We start from the raw sequence: 27,324 nt of genomic DNA on the forward strand, positions 1-27,324 counted from the left end.
CTTCACACCTGCTGAACTCCCTCGTGATCCAGACGTTAAAAATCCCTTCTAAATGCAATCTCTCTCTCTCATATGAATCTTCCAAAATGTGGGTGATATTTCCTTTAAGCAGTTTGCAGATTCTACATTGATTTATAGCTTGTTTTTGTGCTCTCCTAACTACCACCACTCCTTCACACCCCAGCCCACCCATGCACACAGTTATACATCAGACATGCTCAATTTTTAATTACTGAATTGAACTGAATTATTTATAAAGTCTGGATACCAGTCTGTGAACTGACGAAGCAGGCACTATTTTATAAAAATTGCATTGCTTGTAAGATTGGAGAAATTTATTATTTTATATCATACAGGGATAAACACACCTTTCTGGTAATGTTTGGTTACCAGACAGTTTTCTTTGCTATAATTGCCCTTAGGCATTTATTTCTTTTGAATTATTTATGACAGCCGTGTCTTAGTAACCCAAGAACATGTGGAAAGGATTGAGTAATTTAGCTTTCACTTTAGGTCCAAATAAGAATTTTGAAGTTGGAAAAAAAAAAATCTGACCTTTTAAATTTTTATTTATTTATCTACCTATCTATTTATTAATTTATTTTCACACTCAGTGACATTACTTTCATTTGTTTCCATCAGATCACTCTTACCAGTTTTATCTGCCATTGCTATTTGGTGTCCCAGTGGCTCTGCTGCACTTTATAACATGCTCACAGGGCACATTCATGGTTAATCAGGTCCTTCCGTTCTCCCACTTGTGTTGTTTTATGTGAGGGACATTGTCCTAAACAGATTATATGTGTTTGTTTAATCTTTGCAGCAATCTTATGAGCATTATTATCATCTCCACTTGACAGAGAGATTAAGGAATGGGTGAGCTACAGACACAAAAGGTTAAACAACTTCCCCTGAGTCACAGTGGAGAAGGTTGTGAGAACCAGAATCCAAGCCCAAGTCCTTGCTCTATGCACTAACACAATAATCACCCTGACTGGCTGGCCATTGTACTCAGGGTGGCCAGCCAGCCCAATGATGGCCCAGACTAGGGCAGAACAGTTTCTTTTTACCATTCTGAGATGTTTCTAGAGCTCCACGGACAGAGAAGAGATAAGAACCGCTGGTGTTGAGTATATAGGTATAGCATTTCATTTAAAAGCTAGGTAGCCTCCCACCCTGGTTGCTCTGCCACTTTGGTGTTAGTAAAGTGTCACAGTGCCACCCATGAAGGAATTACTTAATGGGAGGAACCCGAAGAACTGTGCTCCGAGCTGCCAAGAAATGAATCAGGAGGAAGGGAACAGAATGGAGGCAAAAACATCTCTGGAACTAGAGGGGAATCCTTTTTTTGTTTTGAAAAATTTCAGAGCTTTTCTATACTTCAAGGTCTTAAAGCAGACTGTGAGTACTGAAAGAGTTTGTTAGATTATAATATAAAAATGTAACCCACTAAGGACTGTCCACTTGCCCCTTTTTCCCACAATTAGATAACTTGGTTGCAAAAGAGTAGCATGAGATTTATACATTTGGTGGGGTTTCTGGTTTTTTTTTTAAAAAGAGTTTCTCTCCATCTACAGTTTGCTTAAGTATTTCATCTTTGCCTAAATAAGAAGGTAATGGGTGAAATTCTCATTGATGTTAATTAGCATCCTGGTACATATGTGTGGCCAGATGTTCATTGTACAAGCCTGAAAGGCAAATACAGTCACTCGGGTCTGGCCCAACATATGAAAAAGGGATCAAATAAAATGAACTGAAAGTGACATGATCTCAGCTTCCTCACTGCTCACTAAGAAGAGAAGAGAGAAAACAGGGATGATAGGAGGAGCTGTGGTAACATTTTGGAATCATTTTTCAATGCTTCTTCTTTAGAAGGATAAAATTCTTTAGCAGGATAAAATTAAAGTACTCCAAAGAATAACTGAAATGTGTTTCCAATTTGTTTCCTCCTATTCCACTCTTAACCCCATTCTTTTAAAATTCCTCCCATTAGCATTCTCTGGTCACTGTTTTATCTATTGATTTTCCTTTGACCAGATAAAGCCAAGAAATTGATGTGTGAATTCCTTACAGACAAAAGTTAAAGATGCCAAAAAGATAGTGGTACTTTGGAAAGTTTTCAGACTGTTATAAAAGATAACGCATTGACAGAAAGAAGGAAGGGAGGGAGGGAGAAACGGGAGGGAAGGAAAGGAAAAACCAAAACCCTTCATTCGTCCTACTGTTAGGGGACAAAAATTACACAACCTAGAAGTTGAGAATTACGTTTTATTGGATGGACATACTGAAGACACTGGGAGGCAGGCTCTCAAATAGCTCTGAGATGTAAGGGAGGAGCCAGGATATATAGGAGTTTTGCAAAAACAAACCAGGTAGTTTTACATCAAAAGATTTATGCTAACTAAAGAAAAAACAAACATCTCAAGTTAATGAGGTTGTGCTTTCCTATGTATGGAAAGATTGAAATGATTCGGTCTTATTGAAATGATTCCTTTGATATGTACCTTAACTATCTCGGGCCAGTTTTTGTCCATGCAGAAACCCCTTGGGGTGAACAGTCTGGGATGATTGCAGACAAGAAATTGATGTGTGAGTTCCTTATAGCCAAAAGTCAAAGATAGCAAATGAATAGTGGTACTTTGGAAAGTAGCATCCTTGGTTTCCTTATGTGGCAGACAGTATTCTTCATCTACACTATGAAGGAACACTGTGAGGTATCTGCACAGCATTGTCAGGAGAAAGAGCCAGGACTGAAGTTGGAGGACATTATTCTGTGATCTTGCGAGTCACTTCCCCTTTAGGGATCTCAGTTTCCTTAATTTTGAAATAAGGTTGAACTAGCTGTTCTCTAAGGTTTTTACATTCTCCTTTTTTCAATTAGTCATGTTCCTACTGGCAAGCATTTTTATTCCCACTTGGTAACAAAGAAAACAAGACATCAGGAAGTTAAGTGGTATGGACCACCCACTGTGGAAGTGAAGGGCCCAAAGAGGACATTTCTGAGCAGGAGGCTGTCTTGAGCTGCTAAGATTCAATTCTTTATTTTCCATCCCCAGTAACAAAAATTTCACCTTGAGGGCAGAAACAAAATCGAGTTAGAGCTCCTAGTAATTAAATTTCCTGCAGTAACTCAGACTATAAATCAACCACTAACTGGATGCCTAAGAGTTGCTCAGTGTTGCAACTTCTTTTGTCTTTGTCAAGAAAATTAAAGAAATACTGGTTCACGTTTCTATAAGATCATGAAAACAACAAGCCAGACACCCATAAATGATAGATTGAGCTGTGGTTAAACTCACGTGGATTAATTATTCTGAGTCACAGTGAAGTTACAGTGAAGTTACAGTGAAGAACGATGCTAATGCATCCCCTTATTCTGCTGACAAGAGCATCCATCAGCTGCCTGCTTTGGCTTCTGTGTCACCAATAAACCCCACTAAACCAAGCCTGTCTCCCTTTATACTGCCTCTCATGCCCTAAGTAGGAAAGGTTTCTTTTTTTTTCCTCACTGCATCTCCCTTCATAACTCCCTCCCACCAACTTTGAAAAAATAAAGGAAAATGGAGATTTTCTGGTATAATTACTTTTCCCTAATTCCTATTTTGCTTTGAAATGGAGACTACGAATATAAGTAGAAATTCCAAGGCAGTAAAAAAGAGGACACACTCATAAACAGTAGGACTTAACCCTCACCTTAAGAAACTTCTGGTACCTCTTTGAGAGCAATTCTTCCCAACGATGAAATATTAAACTAAACTTTCAGATTCCCTGCTCATTAGCTGTGTGTTTGGACATTTCCCTTAATCTCTCCAAACCTTAGTTTTCTTACCTGTGCAATGAGTTGTTGTGAAATTTAAATGAATGCAGACCTGTGAAGGGTTCCCTGGTGGCTCTGCAGTAAAGAATCTGCCTGCAATGCAGGAGATTCATGTTTGATCCCTGGGTTGGGAAGATCCCCTGAAAAAGGAAATGGCAACCCACTCCAGTGTTCTTGCCTGGGAAAGCTCATGGACGGAGGAGTCTGGCAGTCCGTGGGGTCACAAAAGAGTCAGATACGACTTAGCAACTAACCAACAACAACAAGACTTGTAAAGCATTTAGAACAGTGTCTGAAGCATAGTAAGCACTATAGTAAACTAGTACTACTTCTGTTATTTCTCCCTAAGCAGTAAGTATCTGCTGGATTGTCTCAAACTCAAACACTTCAGAAAAAGAATCTTTTTTACAAGCAAACAAAAACAAATAATTAGAACCTATGGGAAAGCCCCAATAAATTTGGAATGGTAGAACTAAATTTTGTGTTGCTTACATTGTTAAACTGCAAATAAAATTTACTCATTGGATCCTAAAAATTGAAAGAAAAAAAATCACTTCAGCAGGGCCTCCCATAATATCCTATTGCAAGTGACATAAGAGAACCGCTGATGTAATTCAAGCTGTAAATAAAATCATTACTCTTAGATTTTTGGCAGGGTGTTCCAGGTCATTTGAGGCCCTAAACCTTTCTGAGCTCTGTGAGTTGATCACTAACACATTCCTACTTTGTGGAAAAGAGAATCAGTCTCCTCCTAAGAATAACTATCTTCCAAAGAATCATTAGCTGATAAATCTCCAACTTTTTCAAGGTAGTTTTACTCAAATAGTTGGGCCATTCAATCAACCATCAGTTGTGTGATTGAACTGAAAAGTCAGGGCAGCCCATCAGAGTACCTCCACTGATCAGTCAAAGAATCTCTCAGTTTAACTTTTTGTTCCTTTGATAATCTGGACATAAAAGCTCTTCAGAAGCCTAATCTTTGTTATTTTCCCCTCTGCCAGCATTTTAGAAATGTCTGTTCATAAACCTGTCCTGAATTTTGGCTCTGACTGAAAGATCTCCAAAACAAAAGCCAATTTCTTTTTTTCCCCATCTTCACTTGATACCAGCCTAAATCAAATACATATATTTAGAAATGGGTTTGAGTTATTCTAAGATTGAGAGGACGATAAACAGAGGTCAAGTTCTCTTTATATCCTGAGAGGGCAAATCTTGGCTTGTTTCATTGCCTTTGGATTTTGAAGCTGTAATGTAGTCACAGCAAAATGATGTCAGACATTGCAGAGGAAAGCTCACAAAAAGCAGCTTATACAACAGGGGGAAAGGAACACTTAATCTTTGTTTAGAATGCAGTCACTGGAAATATTAGCAGCTAGAGGAAATCTAAGTAGAGTGCACAGAGACAGTGACCTCTTGCATGTTGATGATGATAAATGGTACATAAGGGGAGCCCTGGGGATGATAAATGCTGACAATGTTTATAAATACACTTCCCTCTATCTGATCATACCTAAAGGGACAAACATCATTCATAATTATGACACCATTAAAATAAGCATTTTTATTTTTTGTTTCTAGATTTTACATTAGCTTTTAAAGAATTACTTCATTAGATTTCCAGATTAAAGTGTGTGGTAGTATGCATTCCAACATAAGGTACATAACAGATTTCAGCAACACTGAACATTTTCAGAAGTGCCACTTGACTTTAGGCTTTAAGGGTAAAGTCTCTTCCTCAAGTGCAGCCTTTCTTTATGCCTTTGTGCATGCTCAGTCGCTAAGTCGTGTCCAACATGCCCTTATGTACAACTATTATTGCCTCCATTCATTTATTCATTCCCCCTAAATGCTTCCTGCTTTGCTTCCTGGGCCACTTCCTGTTTCAGCTAGAACCGTGTTGACTATCCGGTGCTCCCTCCACAGTGTGACTTAGGCTAGAAGAACAGCAGCCAACACACACTGAGTGCTGGGCACTGTGCTTACTGCAGTAACTTGTCTGCTTCCAGCACTCATAACCCCATGATGTGCATGTTCTGGAGATAAGGAGGTGTCATTGCCCTCAAGCCAAAAACCAGACTGCATGCTGGAGATGAACAAGTTGCTTGTTTCAGGGAGATAGAGTGACACTATGGCCACTTGCAGGCTGTAAGGAAGATGAATTTAGGAAAGACTATAAGTCTTATGGGGTTTGGACTTTGTACAAGGTTTTACAAGGGATGGTATAAGGAAGCAAGGAATAGGGTATAAGAAAGCTCAGGATTGGATGCTATTGGAAATAGAACAACTTTGTGATTAGGTGTTTTACTAAGCCATCAGTTATGGAGGGGGATGAATTAAAGTTGAAACTGTGATTGGTAAAGAAGCAACTGTCATCTATATCAACTAGGATGGGGCTCTTCAGTCATTTCTGTGCTTGGACAATGCTCACATTTTGTCAGTGTTCACACAGGATTACAGAGAGGTCTTTTTTTTCTTTTTCTTTCTCAATTACATTCTGGACATCCATGCATGCTCAGTTGCTTAGCTGTGTCCAACTGCCTGTGACACTATGGACTGTAGCCCACCAGGATCCTCCGTCCCAGGCAAGAATACTGGGGTGGGTTGCCATTTCATCCTCCAGAGGATCTTTCTGGCCCAGGGATCAAACCTGCATCTCTTGTATTGGCAGGCGAATTCTTTACCTCTGTACTACCTGGGAAGCCCTGCATCCTAGACAGTCAATAGCTGTCTTTGGCACATTGGCTTACCGATGCATCACACTATGATTTCTTTGTTGCAAGATCCTATTGGTCTCTTACTCTTGAAGGTGAAAGTCACTCAGTCGTGTCCGACTCTTTGTTGACCCCATGGACTATACAGTCCATGGAATTCTCCAGGCCAGAATACTGGAGTAGGTAGCTGTTCCTTCTCCAGAGGATCTTCCCAACTCAGGGATCGAATCCAGGTCTCCTGCATTGCAGGTGGATTCTTTACCAGCTGAGCCACATGGGAAACCCAAGAATACTGGAGTGGGTAGCCTACCCCTTCTCCAGCGGATCTTCCCAACCCAGGAATCAAACCAGGGTCTCCTGCATTGCAGGTGGATTCTTTACCAGCTGAGGCTACCAGGGTAGCCCCTCTTACTCTTGAGGCTTGTGCAGTCTTAATAAGAATAATAAGTGCTAACATATTTTAAGTGGTTACCATGTGATAGGCACTATTCTAAGCCCATAGAAACATATTAACCATGTCATGTATCATAGCAATTGTATAAATAAATATTATCTCCTTTTTATGGAAGAAGAAAATTATGGTGAGAGATTAAATATCTTGTCCAAAGTCACACAGTCAGAAAGTTGATGGGCTGGAACCTAATTCCAGGCTGCTTGACTCCAGAATCTATGATCTAAACCATTTTGTTGTGCTGCAACTGAAAGTCAATCTTTATATTGCTGCATTATTTAAGGATTCATACCAAAACATTTAATATTGAAGAAAAGAATCTGAAGAGCTGATATAAAACGTGTTGGTGAATATGGAAAAATTATCCATAAGAGTCCAAACGCAGGGCTTCCCTGGTAGTTCAGTGGTTAAGAATCCACCTTGCAATGCAAGAGACACCAGTTCAATCCCTGGTCCAGGAAGATCCCACATGCTTCGGAGCAACTAAACCTGTGCTACGCAACTACTGAGCCTGTGCCCTAGAGCCTGCGAGCTGCGTCTACTGAAGCCGGCACGCCTTAGAGTCTGTGCTCTGCAACAAGAGAAGCCACTGCTATGGGAAGCCTGATCGCAGTAACAAACAGTAAGCCCTGCTCACTGCAACTAAGGAAAGCCCATGTGCAGCAGTGAAGATTCACCACAGCCAAAAAAATAAATAAATGCATCTCTTTAAAAAAGAGCTCAAATGCAAAAACAGGCAAAACTTCTCAAATATTTAGGCATTTTAATGACACATCATTTCTGTATACCATAATATGACTATCTCTACATACTTACATACACATATGTATATATATATGTGTGTGTGTGGATACACATATATAGTTGTTATAGTATAGCAACTACAAGAAAAAATCACTATTTCTGCATTCTTGTGCATTTTTTTGTCTGAGAATAACACCATCGCATGTACATGGCATTGATGCTCTCGATTTTAATTTCACAGATGAAAGAACTCGGTGTCATCTTCTACAACTGCAGCTGCCTGGTCCTAGATTTACAAAGGATATTCGCTTTATACAGTTCATTAAAATTCAAGAGCAGAGTACCTCAGACCTGGTCCAAGAGACTTTATGGAGTCTATGACAATGAAAAGAAATTGCAGCTTCAGTTGAACGAAACCAAATCTCAAGCATTTGTGTCGGTGAGTTTTGCTCTTTTTTTCTCCTCCTCCTCCCCTCCTTCCTCCAAAAGCCCTTTATTAAGTTGGAATGTTTGAGTGCAATCTTATGTTTATGTTGGGTAAAAATGAACTCAGCCAGTCTATCCTGACATATCCCTGGAAGAGTTAAAATATATCCATTCTTATACTCAAGCACATGCTGTCCCTAGTTACAATAACAATACCTGTTAATAATCATTCCTAGTTTCAGATACTTTGTGTTATCTGGTTGGATCCCCACCATCACCCATTAGGTAGACCCAAGATTATGGCTGTGTTTCAAAGGAAGATAGTGAAGTTTATCTACAAGCACAAAGACCATCAGATGGCAGGTGCCAAGAGAAACGCAAGCACCCAGGTCTTCTGAGATGCTAATTTCAATGCCTTTCACCAGTGATTTTCAGACTCGATTTTAGCAATATAACCCTCTGAGGAAACCCTGGTGTGTAAAACAGACAGAAGCAGAGCTATTGTATTTGACTGGGGTTGGGGGGCAAGAGGCCCTTCCAAAAGGCCAGGGCACAGTTTCCAAGCCTCTGACTACACTTGGAAGCCACCACCTGGATGCCCACACACCACAGCTGTCCCCACAGTATTGCTGAGAGTGGGCAATGTAAATATCTGAGCCTACAGTCCTGGTCTTCAAACTTTAAAGCATCTAAGAACCAGACAGGGAACCTGATTGAAATGCAAACTTTCGGGACTTTCCTGGTGGCACAGAGGAACAGTTTCAGTCTCTGCTCTGGAAAGATTCCACATGCCACGGAGCAACTAAGCCTGTGCTCTAGAGCCTGGGAGCCACAGCTGCTGAAGCCCGAATGCTCTAGTACCTGCGCTTCGCAATAAGAGAGGCCACCGCAGTGAGAATCCTGCACACTGCAAGGAAGAAAAGCCTCTACTGTCTGCAGCTAGAGAAAGCCTGTGCAGCAGTGAAGACCCAGCACAACCAAAAGCTAAAAATAAATAAATAAGTTGTAGTATTGTTGTTATTCAGTTGCTGTTGTGTCTGTCTCTTTGTGACTCCATAGACTGCAACACACCAGGCCCTTCTGTCCTCTACCATCTCCTGGAGTTTGTTCACGTTCATGTCCATTGAGTTGGTGATGCTATCTAACCATCTCATAACTCTGTTGCTCCCTTCTCCTTTTGCCTTCAGTTTTTCCCAGCATCAGGGTCCTTCCCAATGAGTTGGCTCTTCTCATCAAGTAGCCAAAGCATTGGAGCTTCAGATTCAGCATCAGTCCTTCCAATGAATATTCAAGGTTGATTTCCTTTAGGACTGACTGGTTTGACCTCCTTGCAGTCCAAGGGACTTTGAAGAGTCTTCTCTAGCATCACAATTTGAAAGCATCAATTCTTTGATTCTTTAAGGTCCAACTCTCATATCCATACATGACTATTGGAAAAAAACATAGCTTTGACTATATGGACCTTTGTTGGCAAAGTGATGACTCTGCATTTTAATATGCTGTCTAAATTTGTCATAGCTTTTCTTCCAAGGAGTAAGCATCTTTTAATTTCATGGCTGCAGTCACCATCCACAGTGACTTTGGAGCCCAAGAAAAGAAAATCCATCACTGTTTCCATTTTTTTCCCCTTCTATTTGCCACGAAGTGATGGGACTGGATGCCATGATCTTAGTTTTGGGTTTGATTTTTTTTAAGCAAGTAAGTAAAAAATACAAACTTATAGTTCCCCCACCCTCACCAGGGTCTGATCCACTGGACCTGGGTGAAACCTTAGAATTTTTATTTGAATCAGGCTTCTGAATTGATCCTGTTGCTCGGGTAAACTTCTCGTAACCATTCTCCCAATTTAATATGGCTGTTTCTCCACTGTCTTACAAGTTGCCAACAACTTTTATGTCACTGAAGAGCTTTTCATAGAAGAGGAAATAGTAGCTTTTTTGCCTACTTTCTGAAAATTTAGAAGTGTAGCAATAGAGAGAAAATTGAAGTTGCTTGTCTTAAATAGATTCATGTAAGTGTGAATAACATAAAATAATAGACTATGGAAGATTTCCATCAAATAGAACTAAAAAGCTCACTTTTTTGGTTTGTGTACAGGTCAAACAATGCAGCAGCATGTAGCATATCATCTAAGGCATTTTAGTAATAAAATTATTGCATATATTCAATTTTGTTTCCTCTTAAGACAGCCCTGTAAGACAAGAAAATCAGATATTATTCTCAATTTGTAGATTAGTTGCAATAGGAAATTTTCCAAGGAACCCTTAATCCAGATTAATGGCAACATTAATGGTAACATGACACCCCAAAGGTCCAGCAGAACAGCTGGAAGCGGCAAGAAACAGGTGAATTATAAGCATAGTTCAGATAATTGCTGGATTTTGAATTTACAGTTTGAATCTTAGAGATGAATGAATATGGTTGTTGCATAAATTTAAATTCTGACCCTTAAAAAAGTGGGAGAGTCATCCTTTGTTGATCCCAAAGTTAACACATCTACTTCAGAGAGAGGGCCCAGGCCTTTAGTAAAATCTGTGAAAATGCAAGGGCTTTGTTATATTCCTTGTGCTAAGCCACTTCAGTCCTGTCTGACTCTTTGCAACCCTATGAACTGTGTAGCCCACCAGGCTTCTCTGTATGTGGAATTCTCCAGGCAGAATGCTGGACTGGGTTGCCATACCCTTCTTCAGGGATCTTCCCAACCCAGGGATTGAACCTCCTTCTCCTGCAACCCCTGCATTGCAGGCAGATTCTTTACCTCTGAGCCACTGAGGAAGCCCGGTGCTACAAAATAGGTTGAGCTTTTTTAACAGTTCTTTCCTTAAGCTATGATCTTTTAAACCATGCAGCACTTTTGTTTTCTATTTTTATTTATGTAATTATTTTAAATTATTGTTATTTTATTTTCCATTTCATATTAATATCTCAAGCCTACCTTTGAATTTCAGTTCAATAGATATTAATTCAACACCATTTTTTAGAGAGGAATAAAATCTTACAGACATAAAATAAATAAATGTCAGAAAACCCCCAATATTGGTATCATTTGCCCAGAACTCCTTGGTCTCACCTGTGTTACAACATTAATCACATTTTTGTAGCTATTTGTGTATTGATTATCTCTCCCACTATTTTGGGCTTCCCTGGTAACTCAGATGGTAAGAATCTGCCTGAAATGTGGGAGACCTGGATTCAATTCCTGAGTTGGGAACTGAGTTGGGATCCCTGAGTTGTCCCCAGAGAAGGGAACAGCTACCCACTCCAGTATTCTGGCCTAGAGATTTCCATGGACTGTATAGTCCATGGGGTCAAAAAGAGTCAGACGTGACTGAGCAACTTTCACTTTCACTTTCCCACTTTTTTATAAGGCTTCAAACGTCATACATTGTACTCTCTTTATCGTTGTTACTTCCGCTACTTCCCTCAGTTCAGTTCAGTTCAGTCGCTCAGTCGTGTCCGACTCTTTGCGACCCCATGAATCGCAGCACGCCAGGCCTCCCTGTCCATCACCATCTCCCGGAGTTCACTCAGACTCACGTCCATCGAGTCCGTGATGCCATCCAGCCATCTCATCCTCGGTCGTCCCCTTCTCCTCCTGCTCCCAATCCCTCCCAGCATCAGAGTCTTTTCCAGTGAGTCAACTCTTTGCATGAGGTGGCCAAAGTACTGGAGTTTCAGCTTTAGCATCATTCCTTCCAAAGAAATCCCAGGGTTGATCTTCAGAATGGACTGGTTGGATCTCCTTGCAGTCCAAGGGAAACTCAAGAGTCTTCTCCAACACCACAGTTCAAAAGCGTCAATTCTTCGGCACTCAGCCTTCTTCACAGTCCAACTCTCACATCCATACATGACCACAAGAAAAACCATAGCCTTGACTAGATGGACCTTAGTCGGCAAAGTAATGTCTCGGCTTCCCTCAGGCCTCCCTAAAGCAGCAGTAAATGTTGGATTGGTTCTATTAGTAGTAATATCAATAAAAAGTTCCAGAATACATACAGTTTTCTGAGTATATGTGCCAAACAAATGTCAAGGCAAATTTATTCAAAATAAATTTGAATATTATTTAAATATTCAAAATATTTGTTTTATATTTGTTCAAAATATTAGTTATAAGTTATCTTAAAATAGTATATTATATTTTTATAGGCTTACAGTCCCAACACTAAATTAACACACAAAATATATATATATTTGAGGGCCTTAAGAATTATCATTCCAAAAATTAGATTTTAGGTGATTAATAACATGGTTATATATAAATTTAAAAAGTGATGTAGATATAAATTATTTACAATTTTCTCATAGGACAGAAAGAGGTATTGGTTAGATTTAAGCATGTGATCTCTAATAACTTGGGGCTGAATGATTCTAATTTTCTTACACTCCCTATTGAAATCAGAAGATGGGAACAACAGACTGAGGTTTTTTGTCCTATTTTATAACAACGGAGTGAGGGTTTTTGTCCTATTTTGTAGAATGCTTTTTAGAGTTCTTAAGATAATGCATTTGATTTCCAAGATTAAGACTAGTTAGTTCAAGGTCTGTTTTTATTGATCTGGGTGCTAGAAAGATTTAATATCTTGTTGTTTATTGCTTAGTTCATTCATCCACCATTCATGTATACTGTAGTCATTTGGTGGGTGAGGGCAGACATTGAATAGAACTTGGTGCTGCTCTGAAAAATATAATTAAATTTCCCTTTAGAATCTCAGCTATATATTTTAACTATACTTCTATAGATTTATTGAGAGAGAATTTGTTACCATAAAATCCATCCTTTTAAAATGTAAAAATCAGTGAGTTTCAATATGGTCACAGAGTTTTACTATCATCTGTATGCTTTCTAATTTTAAAATATATTTATCACCACAAAGGAAAAAGCCATACCTGTTAGTAGTTGCTCTCCATTTTCCCCTTCTCTCAGGCTCTAGAAAGCACTCATCTACTTTCTGTCTCTAAGGATTTGCCTTTTTCTAGATACTTCATATAAATGAAGTATTGATATAATTGACTACCTATTGATATAATATGTAGTCTTTTGTAACTGATTTGTTTCACTTAGTATTAATAAAATGGTTTCAAAATGCGTGACTCAGTTCTTTTTCCTTTTATGGCCAAATAATATTCCATTGTATGGATATAGCTGGAGAAGGAAATGGCAACCCACTCCAGTATCCTTGCCTGGAAAATCCCATGGATGGAGAAGCCTGGTGGGCTACAGTCCACGGCGGTCACAAAGAGTCGTACACGACTGAGGTATATGTTTTGCTGTCTGTCCATCAGTTGATGGACATTTAGATGTTTTTACCTTTTGACTATTGTGAATAGTGTTCCTATGACGCTTCATGTACAAATTTTTATTTGAATACCGGTTCTCAGCTATTTTGAGTTTTACTTAGGAGTGGAATTGCTGGGTACTGTTGTAACTCTATCTTAAACATTTTGAGGCATTGACGAACTTTTTAAAATTAGCTGCACCATTTTGCAATTCCACCAGAAATGAATGAAGATTTCAATTTCTGCACATCTTAGTCAATACTTGCTATTTTCCATTTTATTTTAGCCCTCTTAGCGTTTGTGCAGTTTGTCTTATGGTTTTGATTTGCATATTTTAGTGCACTTATTGGTCATTTGTATATCTTTTTAGAGAAATGTCTATCAAAGCCTCTGCCCATTTTTCAGTTAGATTGCTTGGGGTTTTGTTTTTGAGTTGTAGGAGTTATTTATACATTCTAGATACAAGGATGTATATGATTTGCAAGTATTTTCTCCCATTCTGTAGATTGTCTTTTCATGTTTAATTACATTTTAGCATATATATTCTGGGAATGGAATATGGATTTTTTTAAACCAGGAATCTGATATGAAATAAAACCCTACTAAAGCAAGAATTTAATGAATATGCAAAACAAGGTTCATGTAAATATAAGGTGTTTATTGATGTAAGAAGGAAATAGAGATTTCCTATAATCAAGGTGCCTCAAGAGCACTTGATTGGTAACAGATCATTGAGAGCTGAAACAAAGAAAAGGATCTGTATTTTCCTTCTCTTTGTATTTTGCTTTGGAATAAAGGAGTACAAAGTGCAAGGGTCAGAAAATTAATCCAGGAATGATAAGAAAACAACAGTCTTCTCTCTAATTAAACAAGCAGAACAAGTTAATTTCCTCTGCCAGATCGGAGAACACACAAGTACTACCATGACCCCAGGGGCAGAAGTACTAATACAAATAGTCATGTGTTTCCTTAATAAACACATGTAGCACCTGCTGTGCTCTAGGCATTGGGTTAGGAAATGAGAATGTAGGAAACAAGACAAGTACAAGTAAGGGTCTATTCACACATAGATGGAAATACCTAGAGTAAAGCAACTCCAACTAGGAGTAGAGGTTGGGGAGTCACACAAGACTCCAACACTTAGTAATCTAAGAAGCACTCTCACATTCCACAAATATTTATTGAGCATGTCATACACGCTAAGCATGGCATGGCACAAGGCTCCAGAGACATAAAACGAAGCAGCTCACAAGCTGGTAGAGAATCACACAGACAAATGAAGGAAGTACAATGTAGCATGTGCTGGAATGAAACTGCACAAAGCAGGAATCTTATATTGATCACTGATGTATGCCAAGTACCTAGACTAGAGCTGGTTGCATGGCTGGTATCAATACTTAGTCATATTTGATGAATGAATGAAATCAGGTGCAGAAGAGGAACAGATCCAGACCAGGAGTAGGCCATTCTCTTATTTAAGCCTCAAAGGCAAATCATAATGAAAGATTTGTTACTGTTCTCACCCCACTGGAAACAGAGGCTCAGGAAGTGTAAGGGACATGCCCAGCCTACTACAGGTTATAAATGCTGGAAGCCAGCACATCACCAGCATGTAAACGCTGCATCGCCAAAGCACAGTTTCCAAACTTATTAGACGATAGCCAATGAAAGAGACCAGTGACTCTGTGTCTAAATTTGTTTCTCCCTGAAACCAAAATCCAGTTTAGGGAACATGCAAGGAAGTTCAGGAAATTCCTAACTGAAGCAAAAATATGGGCATTTGGACGCATTTCAGAGTTGACCTGGGCTCCTGTCTAGAGCTAAGATCCTTAGCTACTTCATGGTAAGCTTTACTTGTTGAGTAAAGCAAACCCAACAGGCTGAGGGAATTAATTCATTTGAATATTCATTTATTAATGGAAATAGAAAAATGAGTAAAACACAGTTCCCAAAATCAAGATAGTAACTGTCTAGGCAAGGAGAGGAGACAGGTGCAAGTGATTTTAAGTTTTAATATTCTAAATAATATAACAAATAAATCACATTATGGGAAGACAGAAAAAGGAGAAGTAGCTTCTGGGTGACAATATAAAAATGTTTCAGGACTTCCCTGGTGGTCCAGTGGTTAAGAGTCCGCTTGCCGATGCAGAGACACAGGTTCGATCCCTGGTCCAGGAAGATCCCACATGCCTGGGGGCAACTAAGCCTGTGAGCCACAGCTTCTGAAGCCCGTGAGCCCTAGAGCCTGTGCTCCCAACAAGAGAAGCCACCAGAATGAGATGCTCAAGCACTGAAACTAGAGAGTAGCCCTCGCTCGCCGCACCTAGAGAAAGTCTATGCACAGCGGCGAAGAGCCGGCACAGCCAAAAATAAATAAATTTTTTTTTAGTTCATGGAGGAGATAGTATTTGAACTTGAACTTAGAGAAAGTATAGAACTCTGATAGGTAAAGATAGGGAAACACTTCAGCCAGTGGGACCGGCCAGAGCAAATAAACGGAGGCAGACAAGGTGAGAGCAGGGTCATGGACTGACGATTATCTTTGTTTGGGACTCAGAAGGCATGATAGCGTGCAAATGAGAAAGACAGAAACGGGAGACCCAGGTTACAGATGCCGTGCATACATCTGCCCCAATGAGATCAGGCTGAATTCCAAGAAACGAGGGGTCCTGAGAGAGACACACGTTTGTTTGTCTTGTAAGCGTCGTGGAGACAGGGAAATGAGTTTAGAAGATACATAAAAGTGGTGCCCAGCAAACAGCACCAGTGCCTGGGTGAGGGAAACAGCAATCTGGAGGAAGAGGGAAGGACAACACGAGAGACACTGCAGAGGCCCACACCATCTGTCTTAGTGACGGATGGCGTGTCTGCATGTGTGCGTGCTAGGGAAAAGTGCGTGCTAAGACTAGCACTGGATTTTGTTTGGTTTTTAATTTATGTTTTATTGTTTTGTTTTGGACTTTTTTGTTCTGGTTTCTCTCCTTTAGCATTTGTCCTTTGTTTTTTCATACCTGGAAGTTCATCCTCATTCCAGAAGAAAAGTGATTTAAATCCAAAACTTATTCTGATACTCATTGGGCAGGACAACATTCTGAGTAAGGGTGCCTGGTAGGTGTGACCCTTCAACATGCTCCTTCCTCAGCCCCATGCTCCTCCTCAGCTGTGCATCCAGTCCAATAGCATCATCTTCCCTCTGTCTAAGCTGGGGCCTGCCGGCACAGGGTGGGGAGTTGTTCCCAAGCATTCAGGAGGGCCCCTGACCACCATAACTGGCAGAACATTTGGTGAAGGACCCAGTTCTGCCATGCCAGGAATCTTCCAGAAACCATTTATTTGGCCTCTGATACTAAACAGAGGAGCCTGGCCCGTGGAGTCGCAAAAGAGCTGGACACTGAACACCTAAGCACGCACTGCATTGTTGGTGCTCCTTCATTTGGTGTCTCGCTTGTCAGAGTAATGCAGGAACTACAGAGATGCTCCTTCCAGTCTTGCCCAGCGGGAAGCCAGGCAGAAAACCAAAGTACATCTTTTCCTTTCTATAATGAAGAAAGTGAAAGTGAAAGTGAAAGTCAGTCATGTCCAACTCTTTGTGACCCCATGGACTATACAGTCCACGGAATTCTCCAGGCCATTATACTGGAGTGGGTAGCTGTTTCCTTCTCCAGGGGATCTTCCCATCCCAGGGACCCAACCCAGGTCTCCCGTATTGCAGGCGGGTTCTTTACCAGGTGAACCACAAGGGAAACCCAAGAATACTGGAGTGGGTAGCCTATCCCTTCTCCAGCAGATCTTCCCGACCCAGGAATTGAACCAGGGTCTACTACGTTGCAGGCGGATTCTTTACCAACTGACCCACCAGGGAATCCCTCCTTTCTATAATAACTTGATCTAAAAGAAATCATACTTCTGTAAGATGGAAACCACTTTGAGCAACATAAGAAAAATATCTCAAGTATAATTTGCCTCTGTTCATTTTTCTCAAGTCCCTGTCTCTGCTCATGAGCTTGGCATCTTAATAAGTCACTTGGTTTTTCTTCTAGAATTACTGATGATCCTTTCTCCACAATGAACCCTCTTCTTCCTTACTTGATGAAAAAATAGGAGAAAAGAAAAAACAAAACAAGGTTTTTAGACCATATGTCTTGAACATCTTTACAGCCACCTTACCTTTCAAGTGAAATGACTTCTAGCATAAATAGCTTGCTGTATGTGTATATATATATATACTCTGTGTGTGTGTGTGTGTGTATACATACTATGCATGGTAATATCTGAGAAAATTAACTATGTATGATATGAGTGTATGCCAGAGTCACATAAGTTTAGAACTGAAAAACTTCTATAAAGACAAAACATGTGTGTATTGAAAACGAGAATTCCCTCCCAAAACCAGTTTAAAGGACAGATTTGAGACTCATTCCACCACACTTTGGATTCTACTTGCTTGAACTTTGATAGAGCTGCAAACGTATTTGTCTAAACTCATAAAGAACTAAAAGCCAAGATTCATTTAAAAAAAAATGTTTTTTAAATAACAACAAAAAAAGAGAAAACCCTAGACAGCAAAAACTAATAGTCTAAAAGTTTGTATTTTGTGTCTTCGCAGAATTCTCCCAAACTCTTTTGCCCTAAAAACAGAAGCTTTGACATAGACGCCATCTACAGTGTAATAGATGATGCCAAGCAATTCGTGTACATCGCGGTCATGGACTACCTGCCTATCTCCAGCACAAGCACCAAAAGGTCAGTGAGTGTGTGCTTAGAACCTGGGCTCCAGGGCGAGGCACGAAACTGAGAACCACAGGAAAAAACATCCTGCACACGGGGATGCTAGCAAGTCACAGAAGGGTGCACGTTCACGTCTCAGTGTATATTTGCAGCTCACCCAGAATGTGTCTCCTCCCTCAGTCCATTTTAAGGACACAGGGTCTCATCCCATAAATTACTACCTCCTCAGTAATTTACATTATAAGCATGACAGCAACTTTAGATTGAAGATTGGGTTGTGATTTGAAAATTCTTTGGAAAAATAAAATAAATTAAAAATTATTAGAAAAAGGGTTTTTTTAAGTTATCAGTTGACATGTGCCTGAAGGGCATACCAAAACTAAGTAGGTCTGCCAAGATTTTCTTTAAAAGGGGCATCACTTTGTTGTACTCATGTCGGTCTTCCTTAAATGCCAAATCTTCATACTATCTTTTTCACTTACAGGAGAAGCAAACTTAAAAGATATATGTTCTCAGTCAATCCATCCATCTGTAAGAGGAACATAGCATTTTTAAATTGAGTATTTTTAATATTCATCACTGTGCAAGTGTGGAAATACTTGGAATAAACAGGAGCAGAATTTATGCCCCTAAATCACTGCATGCATAAATGTATGCCTAAGACCCAAGTATTTCCCACTTTTGCTTTCTTGCTGGGAATGCAGAGTTTGGGTGCTTGTAAATGTTTCAAATAATCCAGTTAACCCAGGAAGAATTACCAAAGTGCACGTTTCTAGGAGTACAACCTGACACCTTTTAGATTTGGAAAATTATAATTTCAAATTAACTATTTTGCTGAGGTTAAGTAATTTCATGTGCCCTATATTGCTTGAATATTGTTCATATTGCCAACCTCACATATGCATAATACACAACTTCTTTATGCAAATGGCTTTAAAATTGCAAAAGATGTGTTTCTCCCAGAAAGTGATTACCCCTAATGATGGTCAAAAAGTATTTTAGGCTGCAGAATACACATTAGTGAAGTGAAGTGAAGTCGCTCAGTTGTGTCCAACTCTTCACAACCCCATGGACTGCAGCCTACCAAGCTCCTCCATCCATGGGATTTTCCAAGCAAGAATACTGGAGTGGGTTGCCATTGCCTTCTCCAGGGGATCTTCCCGACCCAGGGATCAAATCTGGGTCTCCCACATTGTAGACAGACACTTTATGGTCTGAGCCACCGAGGAAGTTCAAAATATACATTATTAAGACATTTTTGCTTAAAATATTGTGTACCCTTTGAACAGTCATGGATTTTTTCCCACATACTTTCATTTTTTCAATCCCGCCTTTTCATGTTTTGCCCATTTATTGTTTATTTGATTTTAGATTTGTTTTAGACTTCAGCTTCTCTTTGGGAAGAATTTGAAGCAATTGATTTTGCTTGATTTTCCAATTATTCTGAAGGAGAATAAGGTTAAGTTTATGACTTTTTAGGTTGGGATAATAATTTCATAAGATTGACATAAACTTCATTTCATGAAGTTCCTTCAAACGAACAAAATTAAGAGCCTTCATAGGCAAGGGGGAAGGCATTAGCATGGATAATCTAAAATATCTTGGAAATCTAATGAGGAAAGAGATTGTGCACCAGCCACAGAGCAATGCCGAGTCAAAGCAAGGGTCTCTCAATGGGAAAGATTTGCATTTTTTTCACAAATGGAGAAGGTAGAGAAGGAAAAAAGTAAAAGTCAAGCATCCCATTCTTTGAGACTCCATGGACAGAGTTGCTTGAATTTTCCAGGAAAGAATATTGGAGTGGGTTGCCATTCACTCTCAAGGGGATCTTCCCTATCCAGGGGTCGAACCTAAGTCTCCTGTATTGCAGACAGAATCTTTACCATCTGAGCCACCAGGGAAGGCTCCAGGGAGAAGTTGAAGCTATTCTCAGGAAGGAACGACTAATCAAATGCAGCTACAGAGGGCCAAGTGAACAGCTAAGGGAGAAGGAGGAGGATACCTTATCCTCTGAATTAGAGGGAAGGGGATAAGGATGTATGTGCCATCAGGGTAGAAAGTTGAGGAGAACCATGACCAAGGCCCCCAGTTTTGTGAATGAAGGAAAGAACAAGCTTTTCTAGGGTGGGGTAACAGAATAATTACAAAAGATACAGGAGGTGGAACTAACCCAATACAAGGATAGAGGCTGACAGATAGTATTGAGAACCCTGAAGGTTCAGATGACTTTTTCCAGTAGTCCTCAGCTTTATGACTATAGAAATACACCAAAGGAATAATGGCACTGATCTAGGATTTAGATTCTGCAAAAAGACAAGGGAAGGGAGAGGAGCAACTATCCTTCAGGTAATCAGAACTGAAACTAGGCTTGTCAGGGAAAGGAGACCAGGAGGAGCTGATGCATCAGGAAAAAGTAGAGGGATCTTAGATCTGGGGCTCATACAGGTGAAAAGTGAGCATGTTAGTTTCTCAGTCATGTCCGATTCTTTGTGACCCCATGGACTGTAGCCCACCAGGCTTTTCTGTCCATGGGATTTCCCAAGCAAGAATCCTGGAGTGGGTTGCCGTTTCGTTTTCCCAGGGGATCTTCCTGACCCAGGGATTGAACCCAGGTCTCCTGCATTGCAGGCAGATTCTTTAGCATCTAAGCCACCAGAGAAGCCCACACAGGTGAAAGGGCAGGTACAAATAAAAGAGTGAAAGAACTTGAAGGACAGGAGGCTGGGATCAGATATAAAGAGGAGACCTTTGGAGGTAAAATTGTTACTCACAGGCTAAGGTTTTGAATAATATATCGTTAGTCCAAATAATGTATTGGCCTAGAATTAGGCAAAGATTTATATGAATAAACAGAAGGTCTACAAATTACAGGATTAAAGAGAAAACAATTTGAGATTTGTCTTTAACATGGGAAAGCTTATTGTTTTTGGTTTTTAACATGAGAACTAAGTTACAGTTCCAAAAGAAGCACTGTGTGTGCCGAGGGGAGCAGAGGCTGGCTCCTAAATCAAGTGGTCAGGTTGTGGTGGGAAATACACAGCAGGACTTTAGCAGAAACTGTGGCCTAGGAAAGAGTCCAGATTTAGTTGAAGTAAAAAGTTAAGAATTCAGGGAAAAGGCTAAACCTACAGGGGAAACTGCCTGATGAAAGGTTCCAAGGTTCCAGAGTAGTGGAGGGGCTTGGCAAGGAGAGACCAAGACTGTTTGGAAATAAGAGTGTGGGCAGCTTGGATAACCAGAGCAAGATCTCATTTAGGGGGCACTTATCAAAGAAGAGGGGTTTAAGAAGCATTTGAAGATGACAGAGTGCTCAGGATCCTAACTGGAATTCTTTTGGAGAGTTGATTCTTCTTGCACATTTGAACTGAGGCCCAGGTAAAGTTGGAGGTCTGTGAGGGTGGCATGTGGCACTGGTCAGTATGTCTGTGCCCTCAGCCCACACAACCTGAGGCCCTGATAGGAAACCTCATTTTAGGTAGGACTGCACCTGCCTAATGCACCATTTCTCAATGTTCTAACCCAGGAGACCAGCATTTTGTCAACATATCCTACAAGGTTAAATATTATAGATTAGAGGCTGATCTAATCTATAATATAAATGATCAAGTAATGATCCAGTTAATGTCAATGCTCTCTGTAGTTTAGTAAACGTCTTTTCCCAAAGTAACTGATTTTCTTTATCTGTATGGATATTATTTCCACAGTATTTGTATTATAGATTAGAGGCTGATCTAATCTAGAATATAAATGATCACATAGTGATCAAGATAATATCAATGTTCTCTGTAGTCTAATAAATTTCTTTCTCCAAACTAACTAATTTTCTTTTATTTTATCTTTATGGATATTATTTCTATAGGACTTACAAATTAGAGGCTGATTTATTCTATAATATAAATGATCACATAATGATCAAGTTAATGTCAATGTTCTCTGCAGTCTAGTAATTTTTTTCCTCCCAAACTGACTAATTTTATTTTATCTGTATGAATATTATTTCTACAGGACTTACTGGCCAGACTTGGATGGGAAAATCAGAGAAGCATTAGTTCTGCGGAGCGTCAAAGTTCGACTCCTTATAAGCTTCTGGAAGGAAACTGACCCCCTCACATTTAACTTTATCTCATCTCTTAAAGCTATTTGCACTGAAATAGCCAACTGCAGTTTGAAAGTTGTAAGTATTGTTTTGACTGAGCTATTAAAATCTAATTTTCTGCATACATATGTGAAAGCTCTAAGCACACACATACACATGCGCTTCCAATCAGAACTAGGATGACAATCTTTGAGAGTGAAAAATACCTCAAAAAGTAGGTTGAGTAGTTTTTCAAGATAATCATATCGCCCCCAAAAAGGAGACTAGAACCCAAGTTTCCTGGTACCAGCCTAGCCCTCTTTATCCACACTTTCAGTTGCATCCTCTCCATTTTGTTTGAGCTTCCTCCTTTATCTACTATTCTTATTTGTAAGACAGTGAGCAGCAGAGCCTTGGAACATGCACCAGCGCAGACTCCCCCAGCCTAGGATCCTGTCCTTGTTCCAGGCCCCTCGGGCCATGTGCTGATCCATCTCTGCATCCTGTGAGGGAGGCAGGGTTGAGGATTCATACGGCTCTAAATGTGCCAGCTCTCTAGCTCATCTTTAACTCTCCTCCGGTCCACACATGTAGCATCCTCCCCTCAGGGCCCTTGCACACGCTCTTTCCTCTCCTACAGAACTCTTCCCCATGCTTTACCTGACTCATGCCCACTAATCCTGTAGATCTCAGCTTTCCCCAAACTCCACTGTGGACATTCAACAAATGTACACTGAGACCTCTTCTAAGTGATAAAGTTTTGCACCATGCATGAAGCATTCAGGGACCCAGATGACACAGGCTCCACTGTCAACTTTGATACATGGCTTCCAAGATTGCCTTGAGCCTCAATACCCCAAGGCCAGTCAGAGGAAGAGAAATATTGGAGGACTGCACTGGAGGCCTTTAAAGGGAAAGTTGCTCAGTTGTGTCTGACTCTTTGTGACCCCATGGACTATACAGTCCATGGAATTCTCCAGGTCAGAATACTGGAGTGGGTAGCCTTTCCCTTCTTCAGAGAATCGTCCCAATACAGGGATCCAACCCAGGTCTCCCACAGTGCAGGCGGATTCTTTACCAGCTGAGCCACAAGGGAAGCCCTATGAATTAGGCCTGCTGCTGCTGCTAAGTTGCTTCAGTCGTGTCCGACTCTGTGCGACCCCAGAGACGGCAGCCCACCAGGCTCCCCCATTCCTGGGATTCTCTAGGCAAGAACACTGGAGTGGGTTGCTATTTCCTTCTCTAATGCATCAAAGTAAAAAGTGAAAGTGAAGTCACTCAGTCCTGTCAGACCGTCAGCCACCCCATGGACTGCAGCCCACCAGGCTCCTCCATCAATGGGATTTTCCAGGCAAGAGTACTGGAGTGGAGTGCCATTGCCTTCTCTGAATTAGGCCTGCTGCTACTGCTGCTAAGTCACTTCAGTCATGTCCAACTCTGTGCGACCCCATAGATGGCAGCCCACCAGGCTTCTTCATCCCTGAGATTCTCCAGGCAAGAACACTGGAGTGGGTTGCCATTTCCTTCTCCAATGCATGAAAGTGAAAAGTGAAAGTGAAGTTGCTCAGTCGTGTCTGACTCTAAGCGACCCCATGGACTGCAGCCCACCAGGCTCCTCCATCCATGGGATTTTCCTGGCATGAGTACTGGAGTGGAGTGCCATTGCCTTCTCTGAATTAGGCCTAGAGGAGGTGAAATCCCTGTAGCCTTCATTCTCTGAAGGACAGACAGTCTGTCCATGCTCAGCAAGGCCCCAGATGTCAAAGCATCAGAATATAGAAAATAAGACAAAGCTAATACAGGAGAGGCAGAGGAGAGTACCTGGGGCCTATGGCACATGATCCGTTTGCTCCTATGTCCTCTCTCGACTTCCCCTCAGAACAAGTCAGTTGTCTCCACCAAACCCCCTTTCCTGACCCCACAACACACCTGCCACTGAGGCACTGTCAGTTGAAATCTCTGGCATGAAATGTTAAGGGTTCTTATTTAAGACTTACAAGAAATTGCAAGGAAAGTAGAATCCATCATTTTTAACCTCTACAGTATTTACTCAGCTTCATCTTTTTGAACACTCATGGTCACACTACTTCACTAAAGCAAACATTAATAGTTTCCTGCTAGACATTTTTTAAAAACAGAGACTTCAATCTCTGTATAAGCCAGGCCATGCATTTCTAAGCATCAAGATAAGCATAGATGAGAAAGAATCTTGTGGCCCCAATGCCAAGACTACAAATGGATGAAGAGCTTTTCTAAGAAAAGTGAAAGTTGGGATCTTGCACATAGCATGTCTTCAGGAGCCTAGCAGCACTGATAAAGCAGATAGCCTGGTAATCCTCATCCTTAGAGGAGTATGTACCCTCACCCCTGGCCTTTGAGTTTGTATCCATGAGGTGGCGCGTGGAAAGAGATAGCACTCACCAAGCTTTCCTAGTTAAATGAGGGGTTTTTTAAAATATATTAACCAGTCACTTTTGAAATGTCTTTGCTGTACCTACAGCATGTTAGATGTCTAAAAATATGTCAGTGAATAGAATATGATCTCTGATGTCATCTTCAGTTCAGTTCAGTTCAGTTTAGTCGCTCAGTCATGTCCGACTCTTTGCAACCCCATGAATCGCAGCACACCAGACCTCCCTGTCCATCACCATCTCCCAGAGTTCACTCAAACTCACGTCCATCCAGTTGGTGATGCCATCCAGCCATCTCATCCTCTCTCGTCCCCTTCTCCTCCTGCCCCCAATCCCTCCCAGCGTCAGAGTCTTTTCCAATGAGTCAACACTTCGCATGAGGTGGCCAAAGTGCTGGAGCTTCAGCTTCAGCATCATTCCTTCCAAAGAACACCCAGGGCTGATCTCCTTCAGAATGGACTGGTTGGATCTCCTTGCAGTCCAAGGGACTCTCAAGAGTCTTCTCCAACACCACAGTTCAAAAGCATCAATTCTTCGGCGCTCAGCTTTCTTCACAGTCCAACTCTCACATCCATACATGACCACTGGAAAAACCATAGCCTTAACTAGATGGACCTTTGTTGGCAAAGTAATGTCTCTGCTTTTCAATGTGCTATCTAGGTTGGTCATAACTTACCTTCCAAGGAGTAAGCGGCTTTTAATTTCATGGCTTCAGTCACCATCTGCAGTGATTTTGGAGCCCAGAAAAATTAAGTCTGACACTGTTTCCACTGTTTCCCCATCTATTTCCCATGAAGTGATGGGACCAGATGCCATGATCTTCGTTTTCTGAATGTTGAGCTTTAAGCCAACTCTTTCACTCTCCTCTTTCACCTTCATCAAGAAAGATCTGTTTTCCCTCTTTTGAGTCATTGTCAACTCTCTGGAGGAAATGGGCTCTCAGTCAAGCCTCAAGCTGTGATGCCATCACTGACTTAAATTAGGATGCATAAGTTATTCTTTCTCAAATTTGTCTTGATTCTATAGTAATATCTTCCTCAGAAGGAAAGAGCCCATTGTACAGACAGGTATTGTGATAGAATATCCAAACAGAATGACTGCTGGCTGTTAATCAGTTTCGCGTGACCACACAAATGTAAAACCATGACGTAAGAGCATTCACAGGTTATTAAGTCCATCTGAAGAGTCCACCAAGGCTATATGTGAACCCATCAAATCTGACACAGATTTTGCCGAAGATAGGAACTGAGGAAATAAGGTGATCCAGGCTACATTGCCTGTAATCATGGTAATATGGCAGTAGGAGAACCTTCCTCTAGAATGTGCAATAGAAAATTCTTAGGTGGTAGATTAAGACCTGTGTACCATTGATCTCAAGGGTTCTACCAAAAAAGAAAAAAAAAATAGGTTAGAATTTTCAGGGCTGGAAAGGACCTTAGAGATCACTTAGTTTATCACTGCTTTCTCAATCTGTGTGTATGTGTGCATGCTCAGTCATATCCAACTCTTCATGACCCCCATGGATTGTAGCCCACGAGGGTCCTCTGTCCATAGGATTTTCCAGGCAAAAAAATGGGAAAAACCAACTCTCATTATTTCCCCAAACCAAATTTTGACACTTACAGTTTTGAAACTATAATGATATCTCCATTTTTAGGTATCATCTCATTTTTTCTCTCTGCCTTTTCTCTCCTTCAAACACACATGATTCTACAACTGTAAGACATTCTGGAAAGATTCCATGCAGTTTTGAAAATGTTTAACATTTTTCATTGTGGACGAGACCTGAGGTCCTAACCTTAATGGTGTCTTCTGTGAACTCAGTCACAGTTTAAGCCTCATCTGAGCACTTGCCCATTTCAGCAGATTCCTGAAGCCACTCCTGATGTCATTCACCTCTCTTCTTAGCACTCCCATCCCCATTCCAGCTGAACTAGAGTGCTGCTTTTGAATCACATTAGAATTGAAATTCAGGACTTGAAGGTGTGATATTTTTTTTTTAGTTGCTTATTAAAAGAGCTTATAGACATAGGTGTTTAGATAGAAACTATCTGTTGTTTTGGCAAAACTTTTTTTTGACCTTTGGAAATCCCCAGTCAATTCAGCTAGTCATTGATATGGGCCTGCTGCTTCTTATAAGATATGCAGCATGTAGGAAATCAGTTCATTGGCATGCTTGACAGAAAGCACCCTGAGGCATAGTTAAAATGTCAGTGCACCCTGATGAATAAGATGATAAGAATTAAACAACTTTTGGCCTTCTCCCTGTTGAAAGAATGAATTTTATGTTCATTTTATTGCTTAAAAGTGTTAACTATATACCTGGATGAGCATGTTCATTTTCTCTCTTGTTGCCTATATGGATTTGAGACCAAAAATAGCTTCAGCTATATGAAGTAACAAGATTTCAGTTTTAATAACTCAGTATGAGGTCTATCTCTGATCCTTGGATAAGAAACCTTTTTGTGTTTGAACAAAACCAAAAATGTTCTCTATATTCACCTGGTTTATTTATTTATTTATTGTCTTACAGAAATTCTTTGATCTGGAAAGAGAGAATGTTTGCATTACAAAAGAACAAAGGAATCACGCCTTCCCTAGATTAAATCGCAACAAGTATATGGTGACGGATGGCGCAGCTTATATTGGTAGGTGTCAGGGCTATGAGGTTCCTCAGGGGATCA

The 27,324-nt window shown here is 40.5% G+C and overlaps 1 protein-coding gene across 1 annotated transcript in view; it reads left to right on the forward strand.

Annotated features, from left to right (window-relative positions):
- Positions 1–27,324, forward strand: part of PLD5 (phospholipase D family member 5) — a 390,092-nt gene that overhangs the window by 353,951 nt on the left and 8,817 nt on the right. The window contains exons 6-9 of the mRNA XM_068986433.1: positions 7,965–8,162; positions 18,033–18,169; positions 22,160–22,328; positions 27,174–27,288. Coding sequence (XP_068842534.1) covers positions 7,965–8,162; positions 18,033–18,169; positions 22,160–22,328; positions 27,174–27,288 — 619 coding nt within the window. The remainder of the gene's footprint in view (positions 1–7,964; positions 8,163–18,032; positions 18,170–22,159; positions 22,329–27,173; positions 27,289–27,324) is intronic.

This window comes from Capricornis sumatraensis, chromosome 14 (assembly GCF_032405125.1).
Source record: "Capricornis sumatraensis isolate serow.1 chromosome 14, serow.2, whole genome shotgun sequence".
Classification (NCBI taxonomy): domain Eukaryota; kingdom Metazoa; phylum Chordata; class Mammalia; order Artiodactyla; family Bovidae; genus Capricornis; species Capricornis sumatraensis.